General features: G+C 47.8%; 1 protein-coding gene across 16 annotated transcripts in view; it reads right to left on the bottom strand.

Annotated features, from left to right (window-relative positions):
* ELMO1 (engulfment and cell motility 1) overlaps positions 1-13,381 on the bottom strand; it is a 321,603-nt gene that overhangs the window by 3,558 nt on the left and 304,664 nt on the right. For all 16 annotated transcript variants that reach the window (XM_088166186.1, XM_088166250.1, XM_088166262.1 and 13 more), the window contains one exon: positions 12,005-12,082. In XM_088166186.1, the coding sequence (XP_088022312.1) occupies positions 12,005-12,082 (78 nt within the window). The remainder of the gene's footprint in view (positions 1-12,004; positions 12,083-13,381) is intronic.

Here is a 13,381-nt window from a genome sequence, read left to right on the forward strand (position 1 = left end):
GGTCCAAATCTCAATGTTACTGGTTCAGCAATGAAATTTTATCAAAGAATTACCTGGGAGACAAGAACTAGAAAGGTTGCACAGGCTTCATCCATCTGGATGATGCCCTGAGCAACCTGGTCTGAGCTCATTGCCAACCTGCTTTGAACAAGAGGTTGGGCTCAGGACACCTCCATGGTTCCTTGCAGCCAGAATTATCCTATGAGCCTTCTTCAATCTTTCTTTTTAGGACACACTCAACTCCCACATTTCAGCCTCACTCTACAATCACGAGGGCTGCAAAAGTACTTTAAAAAAGCCCTGCAAGTCCAACCTGAAATTGTCATGTACCAATGTTGGAGGTTGAATTATGCCCTTTTCTTTCAGTGGAATTTTCTCCCATTGTTATGCTAAGTAATTGTGGCTACACCTTAAAACGACAGATAATGTTCTCTCGTAGGGGGGTGGCTGGAGGGGGAGGGGGGGGAACCGGAAAAGGAAAGGTGGGACGGGGGGTCTGGAGTGGGGCTCTCTCTCTCGCTTGGCTTGTTGGAGTGGGAAGACAACCTGGGCTCCGCTCTGGCATCTTCCCCTGCCATCCCAGCACTGAGATCCACGCTCCCTGCCTTTGGACATTGCTCTGCTGCTCTCCCAGCTTACCCTACTATCTCCGGACACTCTGCTGAGCACCACGACTGACACCGTGAGGGGGGAGTCACTTTCCCCATCCCCTCTCACCCCTGGGCGGCGGCCGCCATCACCCAGCCCTCTTCAACTGCACGGGACCTGCCCTGCCCGCACAGCACCGGTAACAGCGCAGGGAGATGGCCTGCGGCCAGAAGGGACTGGAGCGGAGCTAGACTGTTCTGTTGCCAATTTTTATAGCTGTTGTTGTTTTCTGCCTTGTTAGATACCAGTAAAGAACTGTTATTCTTATCCCCATATCTCCTGCCTGAAGGCGTCTGAATTGGACCTAAAATAATTAAAAGGGAGGGGGGTTGCACTCTGCATCGCAGAAAAGGGGTTCCTGCCTTTCCTTAGACCATACCTGTCTTTCAAACCAAGACAGATTTTGGCGCCGGAACTTGGGGCATTGTCTGAGGGCATTGAGAGAGGGGTAGAAAAGGGGATAACAGTTCTTAAATTACCCAAGCTTGTGGTAGGTGACACCATGCTGTCCAGCTTACCCTGGATTGGCCTCCATGTGGTCACTGCTATATCTCTCCCATTTGCAAGCCCTTTTTTAAACATGAGTTTCATAACCAAGGTTACTGTGGCTATTATCCGGCTTATTATGTGGATTGATCAGTTGAGGAATTCATGGATTTTTAATTTTCTCTGGAAGATGGCCACATGGATTCAGAGCTATCACACTCTAAGTGTGTGTTTTTGGGGCTACTTCAAAAATGGTACTTACTGTGAGGAAGTGGCAGCAGGTGAAATTTTTTCTCAACCCATCACAGGGTTTTTGAAGTTCACCCCACCAGTCTTCAAGGGGTTCCAATCCACTTTAAATGCTAATGACATTATATTGTGGCTAGCGTTGCTTATATCCCTGTTAAACCTGTTCTATCTAACATTCAGAGATAAGGGGAGATTGACTTGGATAACAACCCTGATACCTACCCCAGGGATTAGTGATGTTACCCCAGAGCCTGATCCTGCCCAAGAGACTAGGGAAGTTACCCCAGAGCCTGATCCTGTCCCAGAGACTAGGGAGGTTACCCCAGAGCCTGATCCTGTCCCAGAGACTAGGGATATTACCCCGGAGTTTGACCCTGCCCCACAGCCCACCTCGGAAAGGAACCACCCAGAATGGGTGGGGGTGCTAGCAAAGGAGATACGTGAGATGGGCCAGATGCTGAAGGAGTACCTCTCCCCAGCTGGTGAGAAACCCTCCCCCTGCCTTAAAGAGGGAGACTCTGATGGTGCAGCAGTGGGACCCACAGATGTTACATCTGTCCAGGTTCCAGCTGAACTGCAAGGGCATTCACAGCCAGCAGCAGTTGCCCCTGTGGAAACTAGGAAGTCTAAGATGAAAACAAGGCACCTAGATAATAAGGGTCAGGAAGGGGGCCCCTCACAACCAGCAGGGGAGCCAGAAGTTGAGATCATCACCGAGTCCCTGTCATACGAGAGTCTCCGTAACCTGCGAAAAGACATTGTACGACGGGGCCGTGAGGCTTTTACAACCTGGTTACTGCGGGTCTGGGACCTTATGGGTACAGGTGTGCAACTGGATGGTACTGAGGCAAGGAATTTGGGAGCCTTGACCCAGGACTCAGGTGTGGACCAGGTATTTGTAAGGGAGACAGGTCTCCTTTCCCTCTGGGAGCGACTTTTAATGAGTGTGAGAGAGAGATTTGTCCACAGGGAAAGAATGCAGGAGTACCACCAGAGAACACGTTGGAATACCCTTGAGGAAGGGATCCAAAAGCTGAGAGAAGTGGCAGTACTGGAGGTGCTCTTTGGGAGGGATGGACAGCATGACAATGACCCTGACAAGGTCAGGTGCACAGGGCAGATGTTGTGGAATCTGGCAAACCTGGGCCCATCTCAATATACCCCCTTTATTGCAATGATTGATGCTGATACCAACCAAGTGACAGTGGGTTCTGTTGCCAACAGGCTCAGGAATTATCAGAGTATGATGGCTGGCCCAGTGCAGGCTCATGTCTCTGCTGTGGCTAAGGACCTCAGAGAGGAGTTTAAGGAGGAGATGAAGGAGATAAGGGAAGAGGTGAGGAAGATCAGTGCAGCACCAGTGAGAGTCATGGACCCCAAAAGTAGAGCCCAACGCCCCCCAGCTAGGGAGAGAGGGTACACCCCACGTGCTGACCTGTGGTTTTTTCTACGTGACCACGGGGAAGACATGAGAAGGTGGGATGGGAAACCCACTTCTGTCCGGGCAGCACAGGTGCGCCAACTCAGGGAGGGGAACACCAACAGAGGGAACTCCACTAAAGTGAGGGTAGCCTCAGCCTCCCATGGAGGTGCAGGGTATTACAGAAGGGAGGATGATCTGTCAGATCCCCTTGAAGGAACCTCCACTATGTATGCCCAGGAGAGAAATAATAACCAGGGCTAGAGGGGCCCTGCCTCTAGCCAGGGAGAGGCACGGGAAAACCGGATCTTTTGGACGGTGTGGATCCGATGGCCTGGCACATCAGAGCCACAGGAACACAGAGCATTGGTTGACACTGGTTCACAATGTACATTAATACCATCGGGACATGTTGGGAAGGAACCTGTTTCAATTGCCGGGGTTACGGGGGGATCTCAGGAATTGACTTTGCTGGAGGCTGAGGTGAGCCTGACTGGGAAAGAATGGCAGAAACATCCAATTGTGACTGGCCCAGAGGCACCATGTATCCTAGGCATAGACTTCCTCAGGAACGGCTATTACAAAGACCCAAAGGGACTCAGGTGGGCTTTTGGAATAGCTGCTGTGGCAACAGAGGGCATTAAGCAGTTGAACACCCTGCCTGGGCTATCAGAAAACCCATCTGCAGTGGGACTCCTCAGGGTGAAAGAGCAACAGGTGCCAATTGCTACCTCAACAGTGCACTGCCGGCAGTACCGGACGAATCGAGATGCCGTGATCCCCATACACAAGATGATCCGTGAGCTGGAGAGCCAAGGGGTGGTCAGCAAAACCCACTCACCCTTCAACAGCCCCATCTGGCCTGTGTGTAAATCTGAAGGAGAATGGAGATTGACAGTGGACTATCGTGCATTGAATGAGGTGACTCCACCACTGAGCGCTGCCGTGCCGGACATGCTGGAACTCCAGTACGAGCTGGAGTCCAAGGCAGCAAAGTGGTACGCCACCATTGACATCGCCAATGCATTTTTCTCCATTCCTCTGGCAGCAGAGTGCAGGCCTCAGGCCCAGGCTTTCACCTGGAAGGGTGTGCAATACACGTGGAACCGACTGCCCCAGGGGTGGAAACACAGCCCCACCATCTGTCATGGATTGATCCAGGCTACACTGGAGAAGGGTGGAGCTCCAGAACATCTGCAGTACATTGATGACATCATTGTGTGGGGGGACACAACAATGGAGGTATTTCAGAAAGGAGAAAAGATCATTGAGATTCTGCTGGGAGCCGGCTTCGCCATTAAAAAGAGCAAAGTCAAAGGGCCTGCCCAAGAGATCCAGCTCCTGGGAGTAAAGTGGCAAGATGGACGGCGCCAGATCCCCAGTGAGGTCATCAATAAGATCACTGCAATGTCTCCACCAACCAGAAAGAAGGAAACACAAGCCTTCCTAGGTGCCATAGGCTTTTGGAGAATGCACATTCCTGAGTACAGCCAGATTGTGAGCCCTCTTTACCTGGTCACCCGCAAGAAGAACGATTTCCACTGGGGCCCTGAGCAGCAGCAAGCCTTTGCCTAGACCAAGCAGGAGATTGCTCATGCAGTAGCCCTTGGCCCAGTCAGGACGGGACCAGATGTGAAGAACGTGCTCTACTCTGCAGCCGGGAACCATGGTCTGTCCTGGAGCCTTTGGCAGAAGGTGCCTGGTGAGACGCGAGGCCAACCACTGGGGTTCTGGAGTCGAAGCTACAGAGGGTCCGAGGCCAACTACACTCCGACGGAGAGGGAGATCTTGGCCGCCTATGAAGGGGTCCAAGCTGCCTCAGAGGTGGTTGGCACGGAAACACAACTCCTCCTGGCACCCTGACTACCGGTGCTGGGGTGGATGTTTAAAGGAAAGGTTCCCTCAACCCACCATGCCACTGACGCCACATGGAGTAAATGGATTGCCCTCATCACACAACGCGCCCGTATTGGAAACTCAAATCGCCCTGGGATTTTGGAGATAATTACCAACTGGCCGGAAGGGGAAGACTTTGGTCTTGCCGACGAAGAGGAACAGGAACAAGTGACCCGGGCCGAAGAAGCCCCACCGTATAACCAACTGCCAGCAGACGAAACATGCTATGCTCTTTTCACTGATGGTTCCTGCCGCATCATGGGGATGAACCGGAAGTGGAAAGCAGCTGTATGGAGCCCCACACGACAGGTCGCACAAGCTACCGAAGGAGAAGGTGGATCGAGTCAACTTGCTGAACTCAAAGCTGTTCAGCTGGCCCTGGACATTGCTGAAAGAGAGAAGTGGCCAAAACTCTACCTTTACACTGATTCATGGATGGTAGCCAATGCTCTGTGGGGATGGCTGGAAAGGTGGAAAAAGGCTAACTGGCAACGTAGGGGAAAACCAATCTGGGCTGCCAATGAATGGAAAGACATTGCCACCCAGATAGAGAAGCTGCCTGTGAAAGTCCGTCATGTAGATGCCCATGTCCCCAAGAGTCGGGCTAATGAGGAACACCGACACAATGAGCAGGTAGATCAGGCTGCACAGATAGAGGTGTCGCAGATAGATTTAGACTGGCAGCACAAGGGAGAGTTGTTCCTGGCTCGATGGGCCCATGATGCCTCAGGTCATCAGGGCAGAGATGCCACATATAAGTGGGCACGAGACCGAGGGGTGGATCTAACCATGGACAGTATTTCTCAAATTATCCATGACTGTGAGATGTGTGCTGTCATCAAGCAAGCCAAGCGGGTGAAGCCCCTCTGGTATGGGGGGCGATGGGCCAAATATAAGTATGGAGAGGCCTGGCAGATTGACTACATCACACTGCCTCAAACTCTCCAGGGCAAGCGCTATGTACTGACCATGGTGGAAGCCACCACTGGATGGTTGGAGACCTACCCTGTGCCTCATGCCACTGCTCGGAACACCATCCTGGGCCTGGAAAAACAAGTTCTTTGGAGGCATGGTACCCCTGAGAGAATTGAGTCAGACAATGGGACTCATTTCAAGAACAGCCTTATAAACACCTGGGCTAGAGAACATGGCATTGAGTGGGTGTACCATATCCCCTACCATGCACCAGCTGCAGGGAAAGTTGAACGGTGCAATGGCCTGCTTAAAACCACCTTGAAGGCACTGGGTGGGGGAACTTTCAAGAACTGGGAGATTAATCTACCAAAGGCCAGGTGGTTAGTGAACACCCGAGGTTCCACTAACCGAGCAGGCCCTGCCCAATCTGAGCCCTTGGGAATATCAGATGGAGATAAGGTTCCAGTGGTACACATGAGAGGTATGCTAGGAAAAACTGTTTGGGTAAATCCTGCCTCCAGCAAAGACAATCCCATCCATGGAGTTGTATTCGCTCACGGACCAGGTTGCACCTGGTGGGTGATGCAAAAGAATGGAGAGACCCGATGCATACCCCAAGGAGACCTTGTTTTAGTGTGAAGTACCTACAGTACTGTGCCTATGTCTCTAACTGCATGTATGTATGTATAATGTAACAGTTTAATTTGATATAGCATATTAGTATGGGAGAAATTCAGGGGTGGATAATGTTGGAGGTTGAATTGTTCCCTTTTCTTTCAGTGGAATTTTCTCCCATTGTTATGCTAAGTAATTGTGGCTACACCTTAAAACGACAGATAATGTTCTCTCGTAGGGGGGTGGCTGGAGGGGGAGGGGGGGGAACCGGAAAAGGAAAGGTGGGACGGGGGGTCTGGAGTGGGGCTCTCTCTCTCGCTTGGCTCGTTGGAGTGGGAAGACAACCTGGGCTCCGCTCTGGCATCTTCCCCTGCCATCCCAGCACTGAGATCCACGCTCCCTGCCTTTGGACATTGCTCTGCTGCTCTCCCAGCTTACCCTACTATCTCTGGACACTCTGCTGAGCACCACGACTGACACCGTGAGGGGGGAGTCACTTTCCCCATCCCCTCTCACCCCTGGGCCGCGGCCACCATCACCCAGCCCTCTTCAACTGCACGGGACCTGCCCTGCCCGCAGCACTGGTAACAGCACAGGGAGACGGCCTGCGGCCAGAAGGGACTGGAGCGGAGCTAGACTGTTCTGTTGCCAATTTTTATAGCTGTTGTTGTTTTCTGCCTTGTTAGATACCAGTAAAGAACTGTTATTCTTATCCCCATATCTCCTGCCTGAAGGCGTCTGAATTGGACCTAAAATAATTAAAAGGGAGGGGGGTTGCACTCTGCATCGCAGAAAAGGGGTTCCTGCCTTTCCTTAGACCATACCTGTCTTTCAAACCAAGACAACCAACATCATTCCTGGTGCTTCACACAAAGCTTTCAGAATTTTGAGATCAAATCTCCCAAACTGACAATGCTGCTAAACTAGCACTTCTATCAACAGGCACCTCAACTACTTTGAAGAACAGTGTGGTGGTTTGTATATATTTCCTGAAATAGTTCACTGTCAGGACCTGGGCAGCCTCCTTCGGACCTGATAAGGTCCAATCGGTAGACATCCATTTTTAATACTGACACATTACACCAATGAGAAAGTTTATGTCCCTTTGTGAAACACACATGCAAAGATGAAAAACCCTGAGAAGCTCTCTTTCACTTCCGGCCTCTCAGAAGGTAACTAGTCTGGCTGGGGCCAGGTCCCGTGCAGCCCGCGGGCCTGGACATCCCAAGCCCGGGGCGGGCAGGGGAGAGGAGGCCCTTGGGCCGCTGTGATCCTGGCTGCTTCCCCCTCTCCCACAGCGCGGCAGAAACGCTGCTGCTGCCAACACCCCGGGAGCAGCTCTGGGCGGCCAGGCCCACCCTGCCGGGATGCCTACACAGTGTGGGGGAGAGACAGCCGGGGCTCCCAATAGGAAGGGGAAGTCTCGTGGCTTGGCTGAACATCTAGCCGATATTAAAACCCTGCCCTGGTGCCGATCTGCGGGGCCCCCCTGGGAGAGCAGTTCCGGGCGGCCGGACCCACCATGTCGGGACGCCCGTGCAGCCTGGGGGAGAGACAACTGGCCCCGTCCCAGCAAGGTTGAGCCCCTGCTATCTTGGCCCAGCCCCCATTGCAATCTGAAATTATCCACCCCAACTGCTCCAGCCACTGCCCGGCAAGATGTTAACTGTTTCACTGCCCAGAATGAGACTTGCAGACACATTGTTCTATCTCCTGAGTGAAATAAAAGCACCAAGAGGAAGATATACACAGAAACAGCATGAAAACACTGAGGTCAGAGAAAAGGAAGACGTCAAGGTCCCAGATGGAAGGGATTGATGGAGATGCCTCACTCTTGGACTGAAATTTCTTTTTTAAGCTGTGGAGAAGAGACTTTTGTTTCCCTATGACTCACAGAAATGCATTATGGGGTAGATGAAATGTTCATACTGTAGATATGAGCAGAGGCATTTGTGTAAAGTAAGCAGATGTTGAAATGGCTGTGATGTCATAAGTTTGAGTAGAGAGAAGACCCCTGCTGCCCCATAGGGAAGAGAAGAAGAAAGAGCTCTGTTTTCAAAGATAAAGAGAGCTTTTGTTTAACTGTTATAATCCTTAAAGTGTTCCCCATAAGTTGACATGCTCCTCAATAACGCTTGTGGGAAAACTGAAAGTCGGGGGAGGGATTTTTACATAGTGATCAGATTTCCCTTCTCCTGGGTGGCTGATTCACTGTGACATCAAGGCCATGAGAAAACTGTTTTCTTGTGGAGAGAATCTCCATAGACTGAAGTCTCCTCTCCCAAGCAAATTAGTGAAAGACTATTTTTAGAGATGGTAAACTGACTAAGTTGTTTTCTGTACGTTGTCAGTGTGAAAGAAAAGAAGTTGTGGGGGAAGGAGAAGTCTTCCAAAAGTTTTATTCTGAGTTTTATTCTTTTATAGTTTCTAGTAATAAAGTTTTTCTTTTACCCTTTTTACCTGTTTTGCCTTCCTCCTAATCCTATCTCACAGCAGGAAATAAGTAAATAATTCTAGTGGGTGCACTGGTGATTTCGCCAACACAAAACACACGATGAAGAGTCACATACTACTTGCCTTTCCTTGTGGGTGCTTACTCGGAACACTTGTGCTTTCTACTTTAATCACAACTCACTCTTCTGCAGGCCATGGAAAAATACAGAGCAAGTGAGATGTCCTTTCAAAAGCTTTCATTTGGGAACTGTCAAGTGGCAGCAGTGACTGTTGCCTCTGGCCATTTTTTAACATATAATTTTGTTTCAAAGAAGCTGCACAATACCGAAAAGGGAAATGGAGATAAAAGGTGTGTTAACAAAATCATGAGCAATTGCGTTAGTGCATCTCACTGCTACTGCCTGTCAGTGGGATGCAGTAGCAGCTTTTGAACATTTGGACCATTAAAATGCACTTGTAGCTGTAAGCTGTATCTGATATACAGTGGCTGAAAAAATTGTTGGTTTTCATGACCGTTTGTGCTTCTGAGTTGAAACAGTCTGGAATTCAGTTTCTGGAGAATTTACATCAGAAATCATCAAACCTATGTTCAGTTCAGAGGATGAAGATAACCACGGGTTGCTGAGAACTGCAGCTCTAGTGGCACATTTTGTCTGGGATATTCTTGGTCCTTTCTCTTACATAAAAACTGACCAGCCAATACTGCTCTTGAAAATGACACTCAAATATTAATCCACAGAAAGACCCAAATGGTCGTAACTGTATCTCCTCTTCTAAAAATCAACATTTAGTAGAAGGTTTTAGTCCAGAACAACAAATGTTGAAGTGGCATAACTAATACACTTCACTTGTAAAGCAATTTCATGCAATTTTTAACACTACAGTATAATGCAGTTTAAAGCAATCTTCTGTAGTTCATCATCTTAGCACAGTGTCCTGAACTGAGACCAAATGTGTAAAAATAAGTGCGCAACACAAGTGGAACGTAACTCTTCTTGCTTTAGAAACAAGAAGGATTTTTTTTTAATGTAGTGCATTCTGCTAAACCGTTTCTTGAAATTTTTTTGAGAAAAACATATCCAAATATTCAACACAATTAAGGTCAATTAATCCCATCACATTCCAGAAAGTGATGATGTCTCCTATTTCTTTGTGGATTTTACTAAGAGAAGGGAGCAGGGAAGGGGCTATCATTCATCCTTGCTATTGGCATTTACATTGTCTGTATACAAGCAAAAGCTGTTGCAAAACACTCTCCTGTGGAGATGGAATAGAGGGGGCCTTCAATGATCACCTGTTATGAATGGTCTTAAGCAATGTGAAAGTAAGAAAAAGGGGATATGCCATTCCGGAGACCACAAGTCTTTTGCTGAAATTGAGACCCAATGGTGGTATAATCTTCCCTGATTATGTAATTAATTGTCAAAATGAACTGAGGCTGGCAGTGATTCTTTGAAAGCTTGGCTGTATAAATTCTCAGTGTTGAAAGTTCATACAGCAAAATTCTCTAGTGTCTGAAGTACAGCAGACCACAAGAAATCAGGAAATTGTGATCAAGGTCTGTAGAACTTCAAGGTTTGCCCAAGCTCTCTTATTTCTCTTTCTTATGGCACGTATTTCAGGAGGGCTTAGAAATCCTAGTCTGTAATTGGGAGTTTCATGTGCTCTGTGATATAGGAATACAAACGATATTTCTATGGCTCAGATGTGCAAGAAAATTGCAGAAGGTCTTGTTCCTATACTAATCCCTTGAATGTCAGTTTGTTTTGACATATGACACTGATTTAGATAGACCTATACCCTGGGCCAAGAGGCCCATTGTCCTGGTTTCAGTTTGGAACCAGGTGGAAACACCAATTTCCAACACCAATAGTGTTGTGGTTTAGTCACCAATTTCAATATACTAATTTTCTGCTGTGAAATAGGATTAGGAGCAAAAGCAAGGCAGGCCTAAAGCCTAAAGGGTGTAAAGAAAACTTTTATTAACAACATAAAGGAATAATAAAAATCAGAATAAAACCCTCAGATCACTCCTCCTCCCCTCTCCCACACCCTCTTCTCCTTCTCAACAACAACATACAGAAACACTTCAGTCAGTTACCAACTTAAGAATAGACCTTTTCAGTTCAGTCTAGGGAGAGGAGTCTCCCTTTATAAGGCTATAGGAACTTCTCCACAAGAGGGAAAAAACCAATTCTCTCGTGGCTTCACTTTTCACGAACAGCAGCCGCCCAGGAATCTGCAATCATGAAACTCCTCCCATCTTCACAGCCTTCCCAGAGCTGTGCTTATGGGCCATGTCAAACTCATGGGGTATTACTTTTAAGGATGAGCTGTTCAAAAGCAAAAGTTTTCTTCATCTATCTCTCTCTGTTCATGCTTCATCTCTAGAAATAGAGATCTTCTTCCTTGAAGGCAAATGGTCTTCAACACAGGTGCTTTTGCTCACGGTCTACAAATTGAACACTTCCCCTTCCCCCTCGCCCCATGTCTTGCTCCACAATTTATAGGAATCTTTAGTGTATTACAGTCCATCTCCGAAACATACAAAAGGATTTTCAGCCTGAATTCACAGCGTCTCCTCATTCTCCTTCCATCTGGAACCTGACTCCTGCTTCACTGATCTTGGTGTATTCTCTCTGTTCTTTTTCCCTCTCACTCAAGGGAGGATTGAAGGTCTGCAAGTCTTATCTGAGCATTGGAAGGGTTAAAATCTCACATGGAGGATGCAAAAGCTGCGGCCAGGCCATACTGGAGCTGTGTCAGCATCTCAGGAGACTCAGGCCATGCTGGGAGGGGCTGGCGCAAGCCAGAAAACAGCAGCCGCTGCTCTGGAAAGGTGAGGGGAGAACAGCTGGGACCTCAATCAGCCTCCCTGGGCTCAGCTGGCACCCACTTCTCATGGCCACCCCTCCTCCCTGCCAGGCCATGCCAGCCTCCCAGACAGGGGGGGCCCAGCCCTGCCCCCTGCCAGGCCTGCAGACCTGCAGTGGAGCCAGGCCCAGGCCTTGCTACCTGCACTCCTGCTGGAAGAGAAAAGGGCCATTCCCAGGGTTTGCTAGCTTCAAAATGTGAATGCACAGAAATGGGCCAAATCCTCCAATTGGTTTCTCAGGCTGTCAACAACCAAACCAACCTCCAATTGGTCCCATCAAGTCACAGAGGAGGTTGTCAGGGAGAAAACTGTTGTGGATGCCCTCTCTTAAGTGCCAATTAATGCAAAACCATCACCCCCATTTTTATGTTCTTACAAAGCCATCTGGTGTCTTAAAGCAATTAAGATAACTTCAAATAAGTTTCTGTACTCTGAACATGACTTACCTCATGCTTGTCTGGAGCAATAAAATTCAACTGGCCGCTTGAGTCATACAATATAGAGAAAGCAAGCTCTAGCACCTCCTGGAACAATACAAAGAAACATATTAATGCTGCATGAGAGAGGCATTTGTACATTCAGGTCTATCTTTCTTTCCTATCCATTATTACCCAAAACAAGTTGAAAAATATGGTACTATCCTATCTCGCCAAAACTGCAGCAGTATCAGACCACTGCAAGAGACTGTCAAAGCAAGAATACCACCATGGTTGCTTCAATCAAAACAAACTCACCCACCTCAGTCCTTACTGTGGCCCACTGGGTCATTACTTATGTTAGCATTTGAGTTTAAATTTGAACTAGGCAATGGTGAGGACTAAAATCAATATAATGAATAACAGTACACTTGCATGAAACTCTTCATGAAAACTCACAGGTTTTTTTCACTTTGTATAGATTAAACTCACAAAGTTCTTCAAGGTTTGACTCCTTGTGTTAAAAATTTTGTCAGGACAATTAATATACTGGTATATACTCATGTTCTTTACACTGCTGGAAATATATGAAATTTTTCACTCTCAAGAGATTTCTGTAATTTTGTTTCTATTTGAACCAGAATCACCAGCCTCAGTCAAACCAAACTATGCGAGTTACCTAAAGACCCAAAGGAGTTTTGGGAAAGGAAAAAGCAATCATCTTTTTTCCCCCTAAGCACTGAAGCTGGAATTGTACAAGATACCTAGGAGAATTCATAAAGTGCTGATCTTCCCTAAAGGTCACCTAGACTTGAATTCCCACGGGGAAACCCAGGGAATCTGAATAAATACTGATCTTTCAGTGGCCAGCAGTGAGTATGCAAAGATGTCTTATCTGTGGCCATGTTATGGTTTCTGCCTGCATCATTGCAAGTGCCATTACAAGGATCTCACAATCTGTAAGGTCAATGGTATGGATATATTAAGCAGAGTGCTGACTTGTAATTATGATCTTTATCACATGTCCTGTTCTATTTGCCTCTTGGCTTCCTAGCCCTGTCATACTGACAGCTATTGCTTGACTCTCAGCTGACAACAGTCCCTGCACTGCCAGCAGTGAAAGGAGAATGGCTTCCTAAATTTGTGACACTAAGTTTTAAAATGGAAGAATTGACTATGGGGACTGCAGCATAAACATTGTTCTGTATTTCTACCCTCGAACCCCTGGTCTGAGACAGACATAGATATTTGCATTTCTGTAAGGGCTTTTTCGGTTTTGAACTTGTATGATTAAGAGCAGAGTCTGAACCATAAACCTTGCAATCCTTAGGGATAATCTTGGATAATAAGAGATCAGGCATCTCATGGGAAATGTTCTTGTTTTCCTTGAGTTTTACTAGGTTTGAC

The sequence above is a fragment of the Sturnus vulgaris genome, chromosome 1 (assembly GCF_052056855.1).
Source record: "Sturnus vulgaris isolate bStuVul1 chromosome 1, bStuVul1.hap1, whole genome shotgun sequence".
NCBI lineage: Eukaryota > Metazoa > Chordata > Aves > Passeriformes > Sturnidae > Sturnus > Sturnus vulgaris.